The sequence below is a fragment of the Drosophila sulfurigaster genome, chromosome 3 (assembly GCF_023558435.1).
Source record: "Drosophila sulfurigaster albostrigata strain 15112-1811.04 chromosome 3, ASM2355843v2, whole genome shotgun sequence".
Lineage (NCBI taxonomy): Eukaryota > Metazoa > Arthropoda > Insecta > Diptera > Drosophilidae > Drosophila > Drosophila sulfurigaster.
Genome location: NC_084883.1, coordinates 20432621 through 20454774, shown reverse-complemented (window position 1 = coordinate 20454774; position 22154 = coordinate 20432621). Strand labels below are relative to the sequence as shown.

The 22154-nt window shown below is 39.5% G+C and overlaps 2 protein-coding genes across 3 annotated transcripts; one reads left to right on the top strand and one right to left on the bottom strand.

Moving 5' to 3' along the window:
- Positions 1-2139: 2139 nt before the first annotated feature.
- On the bottom strand, positions 2140-19680 carry LOC133841939 (small ribosomal subunit protein eS19A-like). Its single transcript, XM_062274795.1, has 2 exons — positions 19538-19680; positions 2140-2779 (listed from the first exon to the last, which is right to left on the bottom strand). The coding sequence occupies exon 2, from the start codon at positions 2759-2761 to the stop codon at positions 2267-2269; it is 495 nt and encodes a 164-aa protein (XP_062130779.1). The 5' UTR covers positions 2762-2779; positions 19538-19680; the 3' UTR covers positions 2140-2266.
- LOC133841938 (protein scabrous) lies at positions 6917-21941 on the top strand. Of its 2 annotated transcripts, none has more exons than XM_062274794.1 (4): positions 6917-7894; positions 11135-11564; positions 19240-19776; positions 20790-21941. In XM_062274794.1, exons 1-4 carry the CDS (start codon positions 7428-7430, stop codon positions 21696-21698), a joined length of 2343 nt encoding a protein of 780 aa, XP_062130778.1. In that variant the 5' UTR covers positions 6917-7427; the 3' UTR covers positions 21699-21941. The 2 variants fall into 2 exon arrangements, with proteins under 2 accessions (XP_062130778.1, XP_062130777.1); XM_062274793.1 differs by having other exon boundaries at positions 11135-11576.
- The last annotated feature ends 213 nt before the right edge of the window (positions 21942-22154 follow it).

Below are 22154 nucleotides of genomic sequence, written 5' to 3'. Positions count from 1 at the left end.
GCCGAACTCGATGCCTCGCCGGCTTGCCTGGCGATGCTGTTGGTTAGTGTTGGTGTTGCCAAGAAAACAAAAACAAAAGCAAAAGCCCAAATACAAACACACACGCAGAAGCAGAAGCAGACGCACACAGATGCGAATGCGAATACAAGGAAAACAGGCGCATGGAATCAGCCATGCAGCAACAGCCTTGAGTGATAACATCATCATGTGCTCGCAGCTTGAGTGTGTGTGTGTGTGTGCGGTGTGTGTGTGAACGCAGCGAAGCATGCTGGCAACATGCCATGGTGCCAAGGAACAGCAGCCGATGAAACCCAGAAACTGCAGCAACAGCCGCCGCGACAACAACAGCAACAGCAACAGCAACGGCAACCAGGCGAAAACCTTGGCAACCAAAAACAAAAAAAAAAAAAGAGAAGAAATAAAACCGTAGACAAGAACAAGGCAACAACAGCTCAACTCGACTCGACTCGACAATGGGCCAAAAATGAGAAACACAGAAGGCTCAGGCAACAGCAAAAGCAACAGCACAGAAAAAAGATTAAATCAGGTAAGAAATTTTCGTTTGAGTTGTAAATTTGTTGTGCGTTGCACCTGCCGTTAGCTGGCAGCCGGTTTCTCAGTCTGAGCTCATAGCTCAGCTGTTGTTATTGTTGCAGCTCGTTCTGTCTCCGTCACTGCTGCTGCTCCTGTTGTTGTCACTCAGATGATTAGTGAGCAGCCTTCTAGCTGCGTTTGCGCAGCGTTCCACAATCTTCTTTCTTTCTTTTTGGCTATCGCGTGCGTCGCTTGATCTTAAGATCAAGAGAAACCAGAAACCTGTCCACGCATTGCAGCTTGTTGTATTTTCAAGGCGTTGCCAATCGCAAATTGGTCAACAAACTGTGCAAATGTGTTTGTGCTTCGTGTCTGCCAGCATGTTAATACAACGGCAACAACAACAACAACAACAACAGAACCAACAACAGACTTTGGGCGCTTCGTTATTCTCTTCATTGTGTCCTCTCATCGAAAACAAGCACACTAAAGAGCCGAGAAAACACCTGCGCTAATTTACGCGCCGCTTTTCAAGCATTGATTATTATTTTCTTTAATTGGAAACTGCATAAAATTTTCAATTAAATATTAACTCGCACTGTTGCGAGCCATAAACATCGGAAATAACAATCGCCAAATTGAAATAATGTTCAATTGAATCCGACATCATTACGACTATTAATTTCATTCACAATGGAAAATGTGAAATGCAAATATTGATTATACTTGTTGCATATTTAGACAACATTTAAGGCAGTATAAAATAGAAATATAAACTTCTAAAATTCCTCCAATTAAAATTAAACTGAACTAAACGTAAATATTTACAATTTTATGAAATATCTATTACACCATTGCATAGTTTTCGTTTATTCATGAATAATATTGAATAAATTTGTAATTTCAATACGTTTAATTATTTCAAATAAGCATTTCAATTATTTTATTTGTCCATGACTATATACAGGCTGTATATTTATGTACATTTATTTGTTTTACTTGCTGCATATTTAGAGAATATGAAAATTCCATAAACTTTCAGTTAGTAAAATTACTGAAATCATTTCGTACGTTCATGAATATTTGTTAATTATATCTTTATTGACATTCTTAACATTTTATAATATATCCGGCAGGAAATGTTCGTAACAGACAGTAGAAGTTATTTCCGAACCTATAAAGTATTATAGGGATAGCCGAGAGGATATAGCCGTCTGTCTGTCTGTCCGTCCGTATGAAACACTGGATCTCAGAAACTATAAGAGATTGAGATATAATTTATTGTCGACTGGATTTGTTTGCACCCAAATCAAGTTTGTTTCAAAGTTTTGACACGCCCATTTTCGCCTCCGCGTAATTTTAAAGCTCGAATTGTGAGACAATAATAACTATTGTCTTGTATGATTCCTGAAAATACCAATCGGGATTTAGTTGCTCACTGGCATACTCGACTGTAGCTTTCTTACTTGTTATTAAATCAAAATACAATAGAAAACCTGGCTCTCAAATCATTAAATTTATTTAATAAAATTTAAAAATATATTGTTTTAAAATTTACATATTAAATTGAGCCAATTTAAATCTTCCACTTTCAATAAAAGTGCAATATTTTCTTGTTTAATGTTTCAATTATTTTATTTGCAAATGCTTTTTATTTTACTGAAAATGCAATATATTCTTGTTTATTGTTTCATTTATTGTATTTGCAAATGTTTTTCATATTCTGATATTTTTATACCAGAGTTGAATCATCATTGAAATCAGAAATAATAATTGTTCCCGTTTGCTTGGCTGCATCGCGCTGCTTGGTCACAATCTGGTTGGCAATGCGATCCAAATCACGCCTGCCAATCGAGCTGAGACTGCGTCCCCCTTCGTGATGCTTCTCAATGAAACGAGCCTGCTCGAGGGCCTGCAGAGCCTTGCGGATGGCGCCTTCGGAGGCACGACAGAAGCGCGATGGATGCACGCCACGTCGCTTGCGACCCCCATAGACCTTGGTGAGTGCTCCGACTCCGGCTGGACTGCGATAGTAAAGATGGCGCAGTATCGAGGCGCAGCGCACATAGAACCAGTCGGGATCGGTGGGAGCTAGTTCCTTGTACTTGGCCGTCTTGATGAGATCCATCTGCTCGGGAACCTTCAATTTGCCCGACTTCTTGAGGAAGGCGGCGACCGCCTTGGTCACCTCGTGTTGATCAATATCCTTTACAGTGACTCCGGGCATATTGATAATTCGAGTTAACTGGAAGAAAATAGGCGAAATTTTAAATAAAGACTAAAACAATTTAATCAAAAGTAGTTAAGATAAATAAAATGATGAAATATTTCGAATACACCTTAATAAATTATAAATAATAAGCATGTTATATTTAAAATATATTTATTTTATAAATTTAAATAAAATAAAAGTAGTAAGCAATAAACTTAATATTTTGATTTTAAGAGAATAGATATAGATTTGAAGATAATAGCTTTTCAAGCAATACAAAACATATTTAAATATGCATTCGAAATATTTCATTTGATACAGAAAAGCTCTAAAGCTCAATAAATACTATCAAGTTATTTATTTAAAATAAAAGTAGTTAAATAAACTTAAATAACATAAAAATAGCAAGCTCAAAAAACGATTTTTTTTAATAAATTTAAAATAAAAATACTAAGCATCAGGTAAATAAAGTTATAAATTGTATAAAAAGTATAAAAATTAAACATAAGGTAGATGGATTGATTGTATAAGGAGTCATACATTTTCAATATACATAGTTGTAATATTAAAATAAAATAAAAATACGAAGTATAAAAAAAATAATGTTATTTCTCTAAATCATTATTTAAAATAAAAATGAAGAAGCCTAAGGTTGACTACCTATTTAAAATACTTGGCAGATAATAAAAGTGAATTAATTTTAAAAACCGAGAGGTAAAGTAACATCTGCTGAATACATTGTCGATAGTGCGAAAGAATGTATGAAATTCTAAACAGTGGAATGTGAAAGTAACCACACGAAGTGAGAGTTAATGGCTTAAATGCAGCGACAATAACCGACAACAGCAGCAGCCAAGGTTTACTTCCAGGCCATTAGCTTAATATGCTTTGACCATAACGAGAACCGCATAGGGCAAAAGACAACACCATAAAAAAGCAGCAATAACAATAACAATATTAACAGACAGACATCAGCACAGCAGCAGCAACAACCATGACAACCAGGCGACAATGAAATGGAAATTGTACAAAAAAAAGAACGATGTAAAAGGGGAAAAAGAGAACATGCAGAGAGCAATGCAAATGGAAGCAGTTGCAATTTGCCGAGTTGCAAGGGCAACAGTTGAAAGGGCACAACCCAGAACCCAGAACCCAGCAACCAGAACTCAGAACCATGAGCAACCACCAGCAACAGAGCAGCACACATGTGTGTGTGGAGAGGAGATGGGGCAGGTTTTCAGTGTGTCTGTGTGTGGGGTGGAATTTGCCGGATGCGCTGTTAGCCGCACGAGTTGGCTGCATTAATGTGCAATGTGCAACAAGCTAGAACACCGCGCTGTGCACAAATTGACAACAAACAAAAGGCGAAAAGGGCAACAAAAATTAAAAACTAAACTGCATGCAACGCTAGCAACAAATATATGCAAACGGCAATGGCAACTGGCAGCGGCAACAACAACTCATGCGGCTGGCAATGGCAGTTGATTATAAGCCCATTGATGTTGCTGCTGACCAGCAACCAACAACCAGCGTTAACCCTTCAGCTCAACTTTTGCCACCACCGCCCCAATCCATGCCATGTGATGCATTAAAAATAAAAATGAAATACGAAAATATTGCAAATTGCAATACAACGCAGACAGAAAATGGCAACAAAAGTTCGCTAAGAGGGAGGAGAAGGAGGCAGGTGTGGTGTGGCACAACTGTTGCAGGCAACATAACGCAACATGCCTCCTACCCCCCTTCCATCACTCTTGTGGCGTGTGCAGTGAAGCGTGCCACCCGCCAATGGGTTGCATACCTTGCTCCTTGGCGGTTTCGTCGCCACATGAGAACACACACTGCCAAATGCGCCATTTTTGGCATATTCCTCTACACACACACACACACACACACACACACTCACGCAGCACACACAACAATTGTTGAAAATTCAACAGCAGCAGCCAACAACAGCACGCCGCTAAATAAACTTCATTCAGTTTTCTGTTCGACCAACAAGTTTCATTTTTTTCTGTGTTGTGTTCTTTTGTTTTTCCTGCGTTTGTTTTTAGTTGGTTTTAGGTTTTTAGCTTTAGCGCAAATGACTTTCAGTTTTGTGCTGCACACCCAAAGTTGCACTTTAAAAACACTCGAAAGCATTCGAACAATAGCCATGAATTTATGCTCTTGCCACATGCCACCACACCACCATGCCACATGCCACACGCCAGTTCGAACTCGAACATTGTGTATGCCAATGGTCAAGGCAAACAAAACATAACAAACATAAAACAACTGAGGCAAAACTGCTTTGTCCATTATGTGCAGAGTTTTGTGTCTGCTGATTGATAGAATATTTAAGAATTCTGCTGATGTTGCACCATAATTACGGTTTGTAGACTAAACTTTTACTGTTTTGCATTTCCACAACACAATGGAAACATTGAGTAAAAGAGTATCTGTTTAATAGAGTACTTTAATTTCAATGTTTTCATTTCGTTTTTGTGTGCAATAAGAAGTATGAGTTGTGTTAAACATAATTGCAATTATATATACATATATAGAAAATTTCAATATGATTTTATAACAAAATTTGCTTATGAAAATTGCAAATATTCTCCTTTTTTCATAGCCAATTTTTTTTGCTGTTCTTGTCTACATTTCTTAATCCTTTATTATTTCTCTATCTCAACCACAATATTGAATACTACTGTGGGTAAAAAGGAAGGTGAATTTTCCATTTCAATATCAAATTTCAATATAATTTTATAAAATACATATATTTACAATATGAAAATTACTTGTTCATGGTCAACTTTTTTGCGTTCCTGTCTAGATTTCTTAATCCCTTATACTCTTTTAGCTTCATTCCCAATTTTGAATATGTATGTATTTTACACAAAATTGGGATGTCATCATAATTTTTTGAGAATCATTTGATTTTTCATCAAAAAAAAAAATTAGAGAATCAGCGTCAGCCTCTTGAATCGAGAAAGCTGTACCCAATTATTATATTAATAATCATAATGCTTTTTAAAATATTCTGCTTCCTACAAACTAAATATGTCCTGGCAAAAATGTCAAATGTTAATATAAACTATTTAGATAAAGATTAATCTTATAGCGCTCGATTGACACTTTAATTAGAGCTAAGCTTGGTTTTGGAATTATTTTTGTTTAATATAAGTGCAAAAGTAAACAAATTCGTACGCAAATCAAAAAATTCATGAATTTATATATTTTTATCGTAGAACAGAAAAAGTTCCTGAAATCAATATAGTTCTAATACAGCGCTATAAGAATAACCTTTACTTATTTTTAAAATTGTTTCAGTTTTTTTTTGTAAATAGTGTCGCACTCGATAAATTCCGGCAGTGTATTACCCATATAGACTTTAAACTCGTTTTACCCTTACTATAAGTACTTGGTAAACATTTTAATGTATCTGAGTTCCATACAAATTAAATAAATATAATAAGTAATCAAGGTAACAAAGAATGTCGCCTAGGTATAATATAGTTGGAGTTAAATTGTGCGATTTCCGCTTCTTTTTTAGATTTGTAGATTTACTTTATGGAAACTTATATATAATATAAAAAAGAGGATTCATTCGATGTGGTATAGAATTTTGTTGCCAATTATTTTCTTATTTTACTACGCTCACTTTGTAGCGTCTGTTCTGACATCTGTTGTTTGTTTGATGTGAGCTGACCGCAGACACGCCATGTGCCAGAAGGATATTATTTACATTCCATTTTTTTTGCCAGTCACTTGAGACATTAGTATTTTTTATTTTATACAATAAATGAGATATCAACCTAATTTACAAAAATACAATATTACAAATTTAGTTCGTTAGGCTAGAAGTACGATAGACCTAGAATTTTAAGTCAAGTCAAAAAGTTAAATGTGCTCTTAAGCCTGCCCTCTCTTTCACACACACAACACAATCGTTGTTTCGCTCTGCTAGACACAAACTCTCTTTTAACCTGGCTATGGAGTATAGTTAACAACCTGTTTAAGGGCCAACTGCTGCTTGTTGCATGCTCTTCGCACTCGACTCCATGCCACGAAGCGCTCTCTTGCTCTCGCTCTCTCTCTCTCTCTTTGTGTGTTTCGTCTCTCTCGTAACGAAGCCAGCGTCGTCGGCAGTCGTGTATAAAAAAGGACGAATCGACAGCGCGCCGCTTTAGTCCTACGACAAACGCCGCGCTGACAACTTCGTTTGCTACACACAAGCAGCAGTCAAACAAAGTGAAAGTCAGAGAGTCAGACAATCTCACAAATCGTGTCGAGTTTTCAGATCCTTACCTCTAGCGCGTGTGCATGAGAGTGTGTGTGGCAAGTGTGTGTCTGTGTGAGTGGGTGAAAGCCGCTTAAAAGGCCAGCCCTCGAGTGGCAAATAACAAACAGCTGAAAGTGCTAAACAAAGTGCGTCAAAGTGTGGCAAAGGAGTCGCGAGTTGAGTTGAGAATAATTGTAATACGGTTAGCGCCGCTTTTTATAAGGTGTTTAGCTTTTGGGGTCCGTCATGAGACGTGGCCACATAAATTTGCATAAATACCCGACGATTCCCCAGCAACTGTAATTTGTGCTTTGATAAATTTGACCAAAACACAAACTTGAAAACTTCAAATAAACGAAACGCAAGAAAAAAACAAACACATAAACCAAAACGAAAACAAACTTGACTTCAATTATGGCGAACTCAAACGTTTTGCGGTTGAGCTTCTTGCTGATCATTGTTGCGGTGGCGGTGGCAAGCGCGCGTGGCGCCACCGGAATCATCAGCGATGTGAACAACATGTTGCGCGACACACAGCAGCAGCCAGCGACCAGCTCAATGCCAGCATCATCAACTACGGTGCCATCATCGAGCGTGGAGTTGCTGCGCTTTGTCGACGAGGACGAAGATGAGGATAACAACAACAGTGAGGATAATGAGCTGGAATTGCTATCGAGTGGCAGCAAACCTGTGGCCATTAACGCTGATAACCTGAAGCTGGCCGATCAGGTGCGTCTGCTGTCCAAGCAATTGAACGCATTGATGACGCGTCGTCGTGAGGATTACGAAATGTTGGAGCATAATTTACGCAAATCTCTGCGGCTTACCACGGATGCGGCGCACGTTGATGCGGATATGCGCAGCGAATTGGATCAATTGAGGTGTGTAGCTTGACTTGAAATTTCTCCCGAAATTGATGACTCAATTAGTTGCAGTGCCGCAAAAGCAATTTGCCTGCAACTTGCAGCAGCCGAAAACTTGGCACAACTTAAGTTTTCTGCCACAATTTGTCCACAAAAGTTTTTTGAGGGGGGGGAAACTGACTCAGAGATAGCCAGCGTTTAATTAAGTGGGCGTATCAGCTACTAATTTTTATAGCTCACATGTGGCACACACACAAAATCAGTAGAGAGCACACTCAAGAAGCTGAGCTAAGCCAATTAGGTGACGCCTCAAAGTAGGCAACACTTTTGCGCTTCGCTGAATTTTGATTCTTGTATTTGCTCACATGCGTGTGTGCGTATGTGTGTTTGTGTTATTTGTGTTGCGCCAAAAACCAAGTTAATTTAAACAAATAAGAAGCTGTCTAAGCCAGTCAGCCTACAGCGGTAGCTGATAAGAAATCGCTGGCCGGAAACACGTAGAGCCAAAAACAAAGAAAAAAAATAAAAGAAAAGAGAAACAAGTAGGAGCCAAGCCTGCGTTTCGTGATTTGTTTGTTGTCTTTTCAGACAGGCTGACTAATAATGATTGTCTCATCGACACACATGCAGCACACACACACACACAGTCACATGTGTGTAACTGTTGTTGATCTAGAGCAAAGGACAACAAAAATGGCGCACTCTTAATTTACTGTACAAATAGCTTTGGTTAGTTTTGCTGTCGCTTTCGCTTTTGCTTTTGCTTTTCGCTTCTGCTTTCCTACTCCAACTGTTTAGCTCATGTCGTGAACGTCGTAAACTTTGTCACTGACACCGTAAATAATTCAACACACGCGTGTGTACACACATACACACACAGGGAAAACAGAGAGAGACGGCGACTCGCCAGGGCCAGTCAAACGTCATGTCAACTGTGGTTTATGTGACCCCGCCAAGTCGTTATCTGATTGCGGCACGAGCCAGCCAGCCAGCCAGCCAGCCAGCCAGCCAGCCAACCAGCCAACAACTACAACACACAGTTTATGAGGATATCGCCAGTTGGTGGAAGGCGTGGCAAGTGGGCGGGGGTGGGGGCGGTGGTGTGTAAGAGTGATCCATTAAACTGGCAGCCATTTGCCGCTACTGATTTGCGAATGTAATTTGATGGGGCATTCAACGCATTCAACGTTGCAACAGAAGTTGCTGGCAGCAAAACAGCCTCATCCATTTTGATAATTAAAATGTGCGACAACATCTCAAAATCCCATCACAATCCCGCCGAAATGTAGCGTCGTCTAACTGTCACTTCGCTTCGCAGTTCACAACTCGCAGTCGCTTCGCTGCTCTGCATTCGTTTTGCGTATTTTCAATTTGCTTCATGTCATTGACAGCGTTTCCAATTTTTGCTTGAATGACATTTACTGCTTCTTTTTTTATTCTATTTCTCTTTTTTTTCTGTGCTCGCCTTCTTTTCACAGCTTACAAAAAAAGATGGGAAAACTGTTGCAGCCATGCGAAAAATTGTGCAAATTTCTATAGTTAGTAAAGAGAAGCGTGTGTGTGTGTGTGTGTGTGTGAGGGCGCGTCTGTGTAGGGAAATACAATAGTTTACTTTGTTCAGTGCAGTCTTTTTTCTATTTTGTTGTGCTGTGATCACATGTTTAGATTAATTGAGTCCAGAGATGTCAGTGGCCATTGAAATGCATTGAATGAACGCATTCGTTTGAAAGCTGCAAACGAATCATCCGAAATACTAATTACATTTTCAAAAGTATTAGTAAAATAAACAAGCAAAATATATACAGAAAGATTTAAAGGCTAAAAGTTGGCAGTTGACAGCAAGTGATTGCTTATTATTTGACGTTAATAGCTAATAAATATTGCCAGCAAAAACAAGTTTTTAAAAAGAATTTCTCCGTCGAGCATATTTCTACTTAATTTAACTTTTGTAGCTTTCAACTTTAATCGGGATAGCAGCAGCTTCGTTCGTTTCACAGAAAAACTTTGCGAGCCATCAAATTTTACAACACACGCACACATTCAGTTGCACACGTGCATCAGTCACCCGCACGCAAATTGAAATATTACGTATACGCAGCGTACAAAAAAAAATGGGAATGAAAAAGAAAAAGCAAGCAAACATTCGCAGCCAAAAATGAAAGTTTTTTATGAAAATTTCATGTAGCTTTGCTCTTTTGACAGTAAAAAATAAAACACCAGCAGCAAAAGCAACAGCAGCAGCAGCTGCAGAGAAACCACAGCGGCCACCGCAACCAACACCGCAACACACAGAGTCAGAGACTTGAGAGTCGTTGTGTTGGAGTTGAAGTCGACGTAAAAGAAAAGTTGTTCGTATTTGCTTGTTTTTGGCCCCTTGATGGGGGAATAGAAGTTGAAAGATTCTCCTTCTCGCCTCGCCTCACTGTCTGACGCTCTTCCTCTCTCTCTCTCTCTGCCTCTCTCTGTCTCTTCCGACTGACTACTTTAATTGTCTGAAATGCCACAAAAATGCGCACAAGTTTTGAGGTTGTCTGGTACTGCCACTGCCACAAGTGCTACAACATTTTCATTTTGCCACTCGCTTTTTCTGTGTTTCTGTGTGTTACTAAACAAAAATTGTATTTTTGCCACACTTAAACAATAATTTCCGTGCTGCGCGCTTGCCATCGCATCGAAGTTGCTCGTTGCAAAGTTTTTCGGCTTTTTCGGCCTTGTTTTCCATTTCGTAAATTGCAGTTGACTGCGATTGTGTGCTGTGTAGGTGTGAAATTTATTTTGTGAGAGTGAATTTATTGTGGCTGCTGCAGCAAGAACTGAAAAGTGGCAAGCGGTTGGGTCATTAAATGAGCTTGATTGAAAAACTGCATGAAAATGACGTTGGCAGTTTTGAGAGCGCGTATCGATGTTGTAAACCTCACGCGTAAATCTCATTATCGTGGTGCTTTTGGCCACACAGGCAATTAAGCCATTCGCTAGCCTGAAAATGTCAATTTAAATTAGATTCTGCCAGCGTGGTATGCTGTACTCTCTCTCTCTCTCTGTGTGCCACACGTTGCCCATTTCAAAGTCATTTAAAAGGTTACGCATACGCGCCGTACGCCGTGTGCCGCGTGTGTCTGGCTAGCTACCTCGCTAGCTGGCTAATTAAGCAAGCCAGCGAGCCAGGAGGTAGGCAGGCACAAAAATAACGCTGCACAAAAACTAAAGTGAAAAATTAAATGATGTTGAAATATTCTCCTTTTCTTTTTGCATTCGCAGACGTGAGGTGCAAACGCTGCGTGCCACACACAGCGGCAACAAGGAGCGTCTGACCATCGAGTGGCTGCAACAATCGATATCCGAGATACGCAAACAGTTGGTCGAACTCCAACGCACGGCTGGCAATGTAGCCAACGATGTGCGGCACAATGGCGGAGCTGGATACTACGAGGATCTGGCGACCATACGCAACGATTATCAACAGCTTAAGCTTGAGTTGGCGGCACAGCGTGAGCGACAGCAGCAGACGGAGGTGATTGTGCAGGAAATGCGGGAGGAACTCATGCAGCAGGAACAAGAATACAAGCATCAATTGAACCGACAGCAGAATGCGGCCAAAGCGAATGCAATTGCCAAGCAGCAGCAACAACAACAGTCAGCGAGCATTGAGGAATACAGCAGCAGCAGCAGCAGCGGCAGCAGTCAGGAAGTCAGTCAAGAGGTGAGTGCTCCAAGTTCTTTGCCAAGTAACTTTATGCTAATGATCAGATAAGCACGCACACACACACAGACGCACACACGCGTACGCTCAGGTGGAGTGCTTCAGCTTTTATGGGTTTGAAATTTCTTTTTGTTGCCTTCGCTGTGGCTGCGCGGCTGTTCTGTGGCTGCTATTTAAGTGCGCTCATAAAGCGACCGACCAGGTGGAGGTAAACTGCCCACCCACCCCTCATCAGAGCAGCTCTATCTCTCTCTTTCTCTGTGGGCCGTGCTCATTGCCATTATCTGCCCATTTTATGCCTTATTTTATACGAAGACGCGGTCCTCGCATTGTTTTTTGTGTTATGTGGAGCGGGTGCCCCATCTGAAGCACGATGTGCTAACGAGCCGAGTGCTCAAAGCCGAATGCTTCCCCTCTGTGTATGAGTGTGTGTAAGTATGTGTGCGTTATGTCTTTCCCTTTTTTAATGGCAACTCATATGCTGCCTTAAATTACTCATACGCACCGCAGGACGTCAACATATTTAATATTTAATGCCAACTCCTCGCCCCGGGCAGCCACTTAACCAACATCTCATCCTATCCCCTTTTTTCCTTACCGTCTGTCTGCGCTGCTTCTGTTGATGGCCTAACTGAATCATTAACATTAAGGTCAGGCAAATCGCAGACAACGGCGTAGACTGAGCGACAACATGCCAACAACTTTTAATTATAATTAAAGTCAATAAACGGGAAACAGTCTAAGCGAAAGTTGAAATCAAACAAGCAAACGAGTTGTCTGTGCTTTCAAATACCCTAGAAAATGAGAGTTAGAGATGGGGAAAAGGAAAATTTCAGAATAAAATCTTGATTCAAGATTGCATGATGTCAAAATTAAACCAAGAAAGTTCTAGATTGTCAAATCTTGAAGTTGAAGTACCTAAAAACTTTGTTTCAAGATTTTGTTTTAATAATCTTAAATATAGATTTGCAATCTACTATCCAATTTTGATTTTTCTCTCTCTGGGAATGATTAATACTGTATAAAAAAGAGTTCGACTAAGAAATTTACTAAAACCTTGCATCAAGTTATCAATTTTAAAGAGCTCCGTACTCTTTTTAAACTTTTCCTGAAGACCAAGCTTAAACTTAAAAATTTTGCATACTCTTTTCCTCTCAACAACAACTTCTAAAGCATTTGTTGAAGCTTTAAGTGTACACAACTTGTTTAGTTTTGCAATAGACTGAAATGCAGACGGATCTGCTGACCAAGCATATCAATTTTGTGTTCACTCGCATACTCGCTTTCATCCTTTTGCCAAAACCAACAGGTAAAGCCACAAAGTGAAGGCAGCGAACACACAAAGATAGTGAGAGAGAGAGAGAGAGAGAAGGGACCAAAGAATTGTGAAGAAAAAAATATGGAACGTTGTGCTTCATTAAAAGGATTATGCGACGCTCATATGTATGCGGTTGCCACAGAAAATATGTCAGTGGGATACCCAAAAACTGGTTTACAGCCACCTGTTTGTAGTCCCCCCTCGCTCTCCCCTCTTCCCTCACAGCACCAAGTTGCTTCTCTTTTGCGTTGTTGCTATTGCCATTCGGTTGATATTTTATGAGAGCAGTTTGCTGTTTTTGCTTTGAAGTATTTGCACTCTCAAAAGACTTTTTAGCATCTGCTTAGTTGGGGGAAATTTGCTTAGGGTCGAGTGGTCCGCTTACCCCTCTCCCTTTCCGCTCTCCCTCTATAACAGACTGATTGAAAAGTGATGCTCGTTGAGCAGACACAAAGCAATTACTCCGACAAGCAGCCACTAAAAATTGTTGACCACAAATTGCTTAAAAAAAATAAAAAGGCAAACAAAACCAATAAAACCGATGAAAGCGATAAAACGTGCAGTCAAGCGGTTTAAGCGGCTTTCACAACAGACGCACAGTTGAATCAGTTTTTCAGTGCAGGGGACAGGATAATACACACACACACACACACACACATATGCTCACGCACTTCAGCTCTCACACAGAGATATTTATGTAATGTTAAAGGGCAAAGCTTTGTAGCAACACAAAACAAAACCCTTGTACAATTCACGTACGCTTTGTATATAGAATGAAATTGCTGAAAATTGCAAACAAAAAGCAGGAAATCACCTTTTAATCGCCCTCAGCGTGTTCGCAGGCATCGCGAAATGTTGAGTGAGAGCAGCTAGAGGAGGGGGCAACAAAAGGGGGGCAACCAGAAATTGGCATCCCCAGCCAGCTGCCACAGCTGCTGATGTCAGAGACCAGTGACGGCTGCTGTCTTTTGTCTTGCCAACATTTGGCAGTAGTCCCTCCTCCCCCCCTTGGCCAACAGCAGCAGCAACCGGCAACCGGCGACTGGCAACTGGCAACAGCGGCAGCAGATGCTCTTGAGTGCCTTGATAATCAGTTTTGTATATGTATTTGCTGTTTATTTTTTCCCCCTCTGTCTCTGTCTGTGTGTGAGTGAGCTTATGATGCGCGCGATGCTTCAGCACAATTTGATCCTTTTCATTATTTCTTTCTTATTCATTCGCATTTCCCACCAAGTTATCAGCAAACCAGTTTTTTCTCTTCGTATTTCTGTTGGAAGCCAACAAAAAATGTGGTGGAAAAACAATAAAAGTAAAAATGCCAAAAAAGCAATTTCTAAAAATTGTTATTATAAAAGCGCAGCAAAGCAGAAATTAGGTTAAATTAGAACAAAGCGCATGACAGCAGAAAAACACAGCAACAACAGCAACAATAACTAAAAATTTTGCGCAGGTGGCTCGAAAACCAAAAAAATATATACATACATTTATACCTCTTTTTGTGTGTGTGTGTATGTGCGGTTAAATTAAATCAACTCGCTTTTATTTGATTAAAATTTATAAAAATAAAAAAGCAAATAGTAGAAGGAATTTGGTGCATAACCCCAAAGGGAAACAACGCAACCAAAACAAAGGAGCACGAATTTCATTTCAACTGCGGTTGTCTCATGCAAAGAAAAAAACAAAGCGAATACCATTCAAATTAATTTTATGAAAAGCTTTTGTTTGCTGATAATGCACAAAACGTCATCAGCTAGTTTAAAAATAAAGTCAAGAGTATTATCAAAAAGTAGTTCATAAATTGGGCGAGAAATGATAATAAAAAAATGTGATTCGATATATTTTTACAGTAAGTTCAGAAGCATTAAATTTTGAAGTAATATTTGAGATTTTCATAAAAATCTAAGAAACAAGAAAAAAGTGCTCTACAAACATTAAAGTGCTGTTAAAATTTTTAAGCCTGCAAAAATGTGGAATATGATAGGAAAGAAATTAAAAGGTTACCATTAAAGTAAGCATAAACTTAAATGCAACGAAAAAATGCTCAAAAAAAATATTAAAGTGATGGCACAGAAAATGTGAAATATAAAGGGAAAAATAATTCAAAATTTCCCCATTTAAATAAGCATAAATGAACAATATACAGCAAAATGCAAAAAGATTATTTAATTGCCAAAAAACAGAAAAAAGTGCACACATTTAAAAAGCCTTTTGCAGAGCCTTTTTCTTAAGTACACATAGTATAGAGTCGAGTATTTGATGTTAGCACTTAGTTGAATTGCCTTTACTAATTGAACTGAAATTGATGGCCAAGACCTTTCAACTGGCAGCATATCAAAGTCAGGACAACGCAGCAGCTGCCACTGACAGGACAGGACAGGACAGGATAGGACAGCAGAGGACAGAACCCGAGAAGAAGAAAAACTGATGCTCTAATTGCAATGTGTGCAGATTTATAACAAAGCCAATAGAGGAGACACACACACTCGATGAATAGTAGGATGATATAACAAATCGCATGATGGGAGCTGTCAGTAGCAACAGTTAAACGCAAATGTTTATCATTGGTTATTGATGCGCTTGCCAGCAGCAAAAAAAGAAATATATATGTCTACATATCTACATATGTTTGTATGTGGCTGTTGGAGCTTTGTACATATGAGAAACTTGCTCTTAAATTAGCCAGGCAAACAAATGCGGGACACACACACACACACAGACAGACAACAAGGTCTGGCCTCAGACTCAGTCTCAGTCTCTGGTCTCAGTCTCAGCTTCAATTTCAGCCTCAGCAGAGGATCCAGTTTCAGGCGTACCAAAAATTTTGTTTTGTTTCTGGTTTCGTTACGTTTTTTTTTTTTTTTTTCTTTGGTTTTTCCTTTTTTTTGTGTGTTTCGTTGCTGGTTTCTTGTACTCTTGTGTGTGCTCGAGTGGGCCCAGCATTTTACCTTATTTATGTTGATATTTGTGCCTGCCTTTTGTTTTATGTTGCCAGCTTCCCTTCGCTGCTTCCCATTCCTTGTCTTTACTCTCTCCTGCGTTGTGGCTGGCAATTTGTTTGATTGTTCGAGTGCTTGTATTTTTCTTTGTCTCTTTTTCTGTATGTGTGTGTGTGTGTGTGTGTACATGAGCCGCAGACAGCGAGCAAGTATATATGTATGTATGCATATGTACTTGTAGTTGATATTTATTTTATGAGTCAAATTACCTTTATTGAAACTTGGCATACACTTGAGATTCATGTGTAGTACGTCATGTTTCCATCTCTCGCATCTCGCATCTCTCTTCTCGCATTTGAGCTTTCAAATTTGATGTCCTTCTCCCACCCACCATAAGATTCCCCCAGTGGCAAGGATTGTCTGCTCGCTTCCCCCTTTCAGCTTTTGCCTCGATCTTCAACCCACAAAAATATGTATGCATATACTTATATTTTTCACTCGAGAGTTTTGTTCGCCCTTTTGACTTGTTAGAGCCAAAAATAAAAAAAAAAGAAGGGATTTCATGCAAGTAGCAGGGAAAAAGAATTCAAGTGCTCATTTTATTAAAATTCCTAACACTCCTAGTGAGAGCGTTGCAATATTTGCGCATATTTAGTTTCAAATTATGCACACGTTTGCCATTTAGCCTGACGCTTTTTCAGCGGCAAAAAGCCAGTTTCGCCAGCTCCCAATGGCGGGCACCTAAATGCGCATTAACTTAATGGCAGTTTGTGCCAACGTACACACACACCCGCACTCACACACACACACACACATACATACACTCACAGAGTTTGGCTGTGTGTAACTTTTTGAGCGGCACACAAAAGTCCTATTAAATTTTTACGACAATTCAGCGTGGAGCAGCAACAGCAGTGGAAGTTTTTTCTATTTTCCCTGCACACACACACACAGCTACACACACACACATACACCTAGAGGTACACTCCCTGGTTGTCGCTGCATATCTGACGCTAATAGCAAATCCTTGTTAGCCTTCACTTGAGCACAACATGTAAAATTTTACGTTAAGCCTTGCGACGACCCAAAGCGGTTTATGCATTTTTGTATGTGTGTGTGTGTGACATAGGTGTGTGTGTGTGTTTTGGATTTGCAAATTAATTAATCTAGCGACTGCGCTTTATGTCAGATTAGCGTTTCTTAATTACGCACACACACACTCCGTCAAACGCACAACAATCGACACACACACCGAGTCGTAAAATATTTATGCGGCAATTTCGATTTCAATTAGCGCCGCTGTCACTTGCCACAAAATGTCTTTAAAATTGTTTTTCTCGAGCCTTCAGCTGTTAATTGGTAGCACGGTATTTTGTGACTCGGCCATTTTCCCCCTCTCCCCTCTCGCTTTTCCTCTCTCTGTGCACACAAAACGCATAAATCACATTTAATTATATTGTTGACGTCGCCTGCTGGAAATCGTATATCACCTTGGCCATTTTTGATAGCCCCGCCTCCGTTGCCTCCTTCGCTTCGTCGCCATCCCTCGAGGCGTTTAGTAACAGCACCCACACACAAATACATAATACATACTCATAGACTCCACAATGTATGTGTGTGGTAGTGTGTGTGTGTGTGTGTGTGTACCGCCTGTCGAACGTGGCGTATTAGCAACGTTCGTGACCTTTCGCATAAAACAGCAACCGTCGCTTCCTCTTCGCAATGTCCTTGCCTTGCCGCCCATTTCTCGAAACGTGCGTTGGGGGCAAAGCAAACACAAACAGCAGCAACAGCAGAAGCAAAAGCAGCAGGAAATTCCGTTAAGTTGCGCTTCGATTGGCAGCACAAGTTTCGCGTAAATATTCGTGCATTTCATGTTTTATTTTTTTTCATTTTCTTGTTGCGGCATAAATAATTGAATTTAAAGAAATCGCTCAAGAAATTGAAAAAATATATATACTTCAAAGATGTTTACTGTATTGTACGCTACGTAACATACTTCGCAAAGAATTTATAACTTGACTTAACTTTTCAACCTGCTCGAAAACTATTTCCACAGGAAAAAAGGCTTAAGAGCTTACACAGAATATTTGCCTCAATTAGAGTACGGCAGCCAATTGAGTTAATTCGCAGAAGTAGCTCGAAAAATAGATTTATTTTCGGCATTTATTTGGAATGCGACACTTGAAAGATTTACTGACACTTGACACTTTTTTTATTTGTCTTTTACTGTTCTGTAAACTTTAACAACTACAACTTTAAATAAAAAGAATTAATAAATGAAAATATATTTTTAAAATATTCTTCTTGTTACTAAACTTTAGTCTTGAAGTTCCTTAAAATAAAAGAATAAATAAAAAAAAAGTATTTTTCAAATATGTATTTCTTTTTCTGGTATTTAAACTTTAGTAAAATAAATTAATAATATCGAAATTTTTGCTGTTCATTATTCACACTTTGTCGTCTGCCAAAAACTTTTCGATTTATAAGCTTGTTAAGTATCATATTTTTTCTTTGCCCAGTTTCTATGACAAATGTAGATAGTATTTCATTTGAGTATCGCTTAATTAAAGAGCAACATAGAAATGTTGTCTTACTTTTTGTTGTTTCTGTTTTGCTGTTTGCTTTTTCCATTCATTAGTAGCACATTTTTAGTTGCTTTCGTATTTCCGAGATACTTTATTAGTCAATTATGAGGGACATCTGCCATAGACAAAAGCGCAGATGGAACATGTACGTAATGAAAGGAAATTCAGAGGATGTATCTGTGTATATATGTATGTGTGTGTGCAACTGTAACTGTAGATGTTGGCTTGGTATATTCATTACATTTCCATTCACACAGATCACAACTGTGACCCAAATGCCATTACCTTGGTTAACGCTTGTCACTCACTGAAATTATACTACTATATGCTGCTCCCCCTTATATATATCTGTCTCTATCTCGTATCTCGATCTCTATCGCTCCTTCCACCATGGTGTTTTTTTTTTGTGTGCGGGCATAAATAAACTTGCGTCTGTGTGTGGCGCTTACATATACAGCTGCCAAGTTGCCACAACTAAATATGTGTGCGTGTGTCTACTCACTCAACGCAAGGGATTTAAGCGCGTGGCTGTCGCTGACATTATTGTTGCACACTAACACACACACATGTCTTTGCATGTCTTGTTTGGCTCTGCTGTTGTGGTAGTGGGTTATGAAATGCATTTATAATAAATGGATTTAGGATTCAATTCCCTGCACACATAATCCGGCACACATGCATATTACAAGCATGCTAAGACAACAAACAACAACAGCTGAAAGCTTTTAAGTAATGCGGCTTTAAGGCTGCTTCACAACATGCAGTCGAAAATTCTATTCAAAACTAATCCACTTTCGTTCTCTCTTTCTTTGTAATTGCAGTCACAACAGCTAACGAGCAGCGAGCTGGCCGACCATCGACGTCGCCATTGCCGATTCCAGCAGCAGCAAATACATAATTTGCAAATGGCGCAACGTAATTTGAGGCGTCAGGTGAACGAACTGAAATATCATCATATTGATGAGCGAGTGCGAAGCATTGAGCTGGAGCAGCATCGCATCGCCAATGCCAATTTCAATTTGAGCCGTCAAATTGCGACACTGGACAAGCTGCACATCTCCATGCTGGAGCTGCTCGAGGATGTCGAGGGTCTGCAAAGTAAAATGGACAAGAACATACCTGAACTGCGTCACGAAATCTCCAAGCTCGAGTTCGCCAACGCTCAAATTAGCTCCGAACAGAATTTGGTGCGCGAGGATGGCAAAAATGCGGCACGTTCCCTCCAAGCGATGGCAGTCAGCGTCAGCGCGTTGCAAGATGAGCGCGATGGCGTCAAGAAGTTGGTTAGCACCGTCGAACAGTTGCAGTCAAACGTGGATCGTGTCGAATCGCTGGTTAACACTGAACTGCACAATAAGGTGAGCGAAAATAAAATTAATTTCAAATTGAGAACTTTTCGTCTGTCGCAATTTTTCACGAGCAAATGAAAGCACGTTGTCTAGAATGACATTCAAGTATCGGCGCAGTTAGAGATAGCAAAATGATTATTTCTATTACCACAAGCGATAGTAACGACTTAGAAAATTCGAGAGCTTTACAAGCGGCTGGGAACAAGTGGTTAGGAACACAAATCTTGATTATTATAATATTTTTACTGTAGTATTTTAAATATTACAAAACTTGTTTAACTCCTAACAATACTGTAAGTTAGTTTGGAGTTTATGTTGATAAATTTTTTATTTTAAATTTAATTAGTTTAAAAGTTATTTCATATGTTTATTCAAAAACATAATTATAAATTTTCGCTGTGTATTATTTATAGTAATACAATTAAAATTCAACTCCAATATTGGACAATACTAGGCAGTTTAAATAATTTTAATAATTCAACTAATTGAATTTACTATTTACAGTATTGAATTTTAATTGAGGCTTGAATTTGATTTAGATTTCAATGATCTTCAATATAAATAAAATAAGTATAATATTTAATTTGCCATTGCCAATTTCGAGTGTAATTTAATATTTAATTAATTATTAAATTATCACTGTTCGTTCATTATTTTTAGCACTAAAAGCAAATTTATATTCTTAAACGAAATTAATAACCCACATTGAAAACGATACTATTGAGTGTAACTATCGTTTTGTACACTCCAATTAACAGGGCTGCATTTTATAGCGATGACATATGATGAATAAAGCGATATACATTAAAATATCCAATTTATCGATAGCTGTTATTATTTAGTTTAATAGTGATGTTATTTAGTTTACAGCTAATAAAAAAATATTGATATACTTATATAAATCACTATTAGTTTTCAGAGTTGCATTATTGCAAATTCATCGTCATTTTTAAAAGTGAAGCAGAAATAGTTATTTTTGTAACTTGGCAATTTAATTATATTTTGTGCTTTCTCGCTTGCAGCTCTCCCATTTAAACAAACCACACAAGCGACCACACATGACGATGCAGCAGCAACCGGAAGTAGAGCAGGTAACCGATGTTGAGGCGGAAAACGAGCTGGCCGAATCGCTGGTGGCCGAACTGGAGAACGTGGAGGCGCAGTATGAGGCAATTGTAAACAAACTGCCGCAGGACTGCAGCGAACTGTCGTCGCAGGTGGATGGACTACATCTAATAGCACCCGCTGGTCAACATCATCCACTAATGACACACTGCAATGCCGATGGCTGGACGACGGTGCAGCGTCGCTTTGATGGCAGCGCCGACTTCAATCGCTCCTGGGCGGACTATGCCCAGGGCTTTGGCACACCGGGTGGCGAGTACTGGATTGGCAACGAGCAGCTGCATCATTTGACGCTGAACAACTGCACACAGCTGCGCATTCACATGCAGGACATCTATGACAACAATTGGGTGGCGGAATATAAACATTTCTATATCTCATCAAGGGACGATGGCTACAGGCTGCACATTGGCCAGTATAGTGGGAACGCATCGGATGCGCTGAACTATCAGCAGGGCATGCAATTCTCGGCGATTGACGATGATCGCGATATCTCACAGACGCACTGTGCTGCTAACTATGAGGGTGGCTGGTGGTTCTCTCATTGCCAGCACGCCAATCTCAATGGTCGCTACAATTTGGGCCTAACTTGGTTTGATGCGGGCCGCACCGAATGGATTGCGGTCCGATCAAGCCAAATGATGGTCAAGCGTTTGTCCAGCGAGGAGTGTGCGCCCAGCATGAATCCCATTGGCAATGAGGCGTCAACAGTGACAGTGACAGCAAGTTCACAGCAACTGGCAACAACATCAACGACACAACGGCCAACCACTGTGGTGCAGTTCGTTGCCGCTGCGCAGGCGTAAGCAAGCAGCTAATGCAAAAAAAAACTTAGCTAACTTAGCTTCAGTGAACCACCAGAGCCATGCCTACTATAGTTTGGAGTGCGTGCGTGTGAAACGCGCAAAAAAAGAAAGCATAAAACCAAAAAAATATTTATAAATGTGTAAAGCAGAGTCAAGGAAGAATGTGTGTATATAGCTAGCTTTTGTCTTAAGTTTGTAGTTAATACTATTTCAATGGAGCTTATTAGCCTCGTCACAAAACAAGAACATATAAAGTGCTTAACAATAGAGAGTACACTAGGCGTATGCGTAATCTAGTTAATTCTAACTTTAGTTTATTATTAATACATCATATCTATACGAACTTGTCCATGGAAATGTATGCATGCCAGCGTACATATTTGTTTTGTCTTTCATCAGATCTCATAGAGGCATAAGTTCACGCAGCTCAAATTCGAAATTTGGAACACAACCAAC

Excerpts from the sequence above, each read along its gene's own strand:
- LOC133841939 (XM_062274795.1), bottom strand. The coding sequence starts at position 2,761 with ATGCCCGGAGTCACTGTAAAGGATATTGATCAACACGAGGTGACCAAG.
- LOC133841938 (XM_062274793.1), top strand. The coding sequence starts at position 7,428 with ATGGCGAACTCAAACGTTTTGCGGTTGAGCTTCTTGCTGATCATTGTT. Across the intron at positions 11,577-19,239 it reads GTCAGGAAGTCAGTCAAGAG|TCACAACAGCTAACGAGCAG; the intron begins GTGAGTGCTCCA and ends TTGTAATTGCAG. Across the intron at positions 19,777-20,789 it reads ACACTGAACTGCACAATAAG|CTCTCCCATTTAAACAAACC; the intron begins GTGAGCGAAAAT and ends TCTCGCTTGCAG.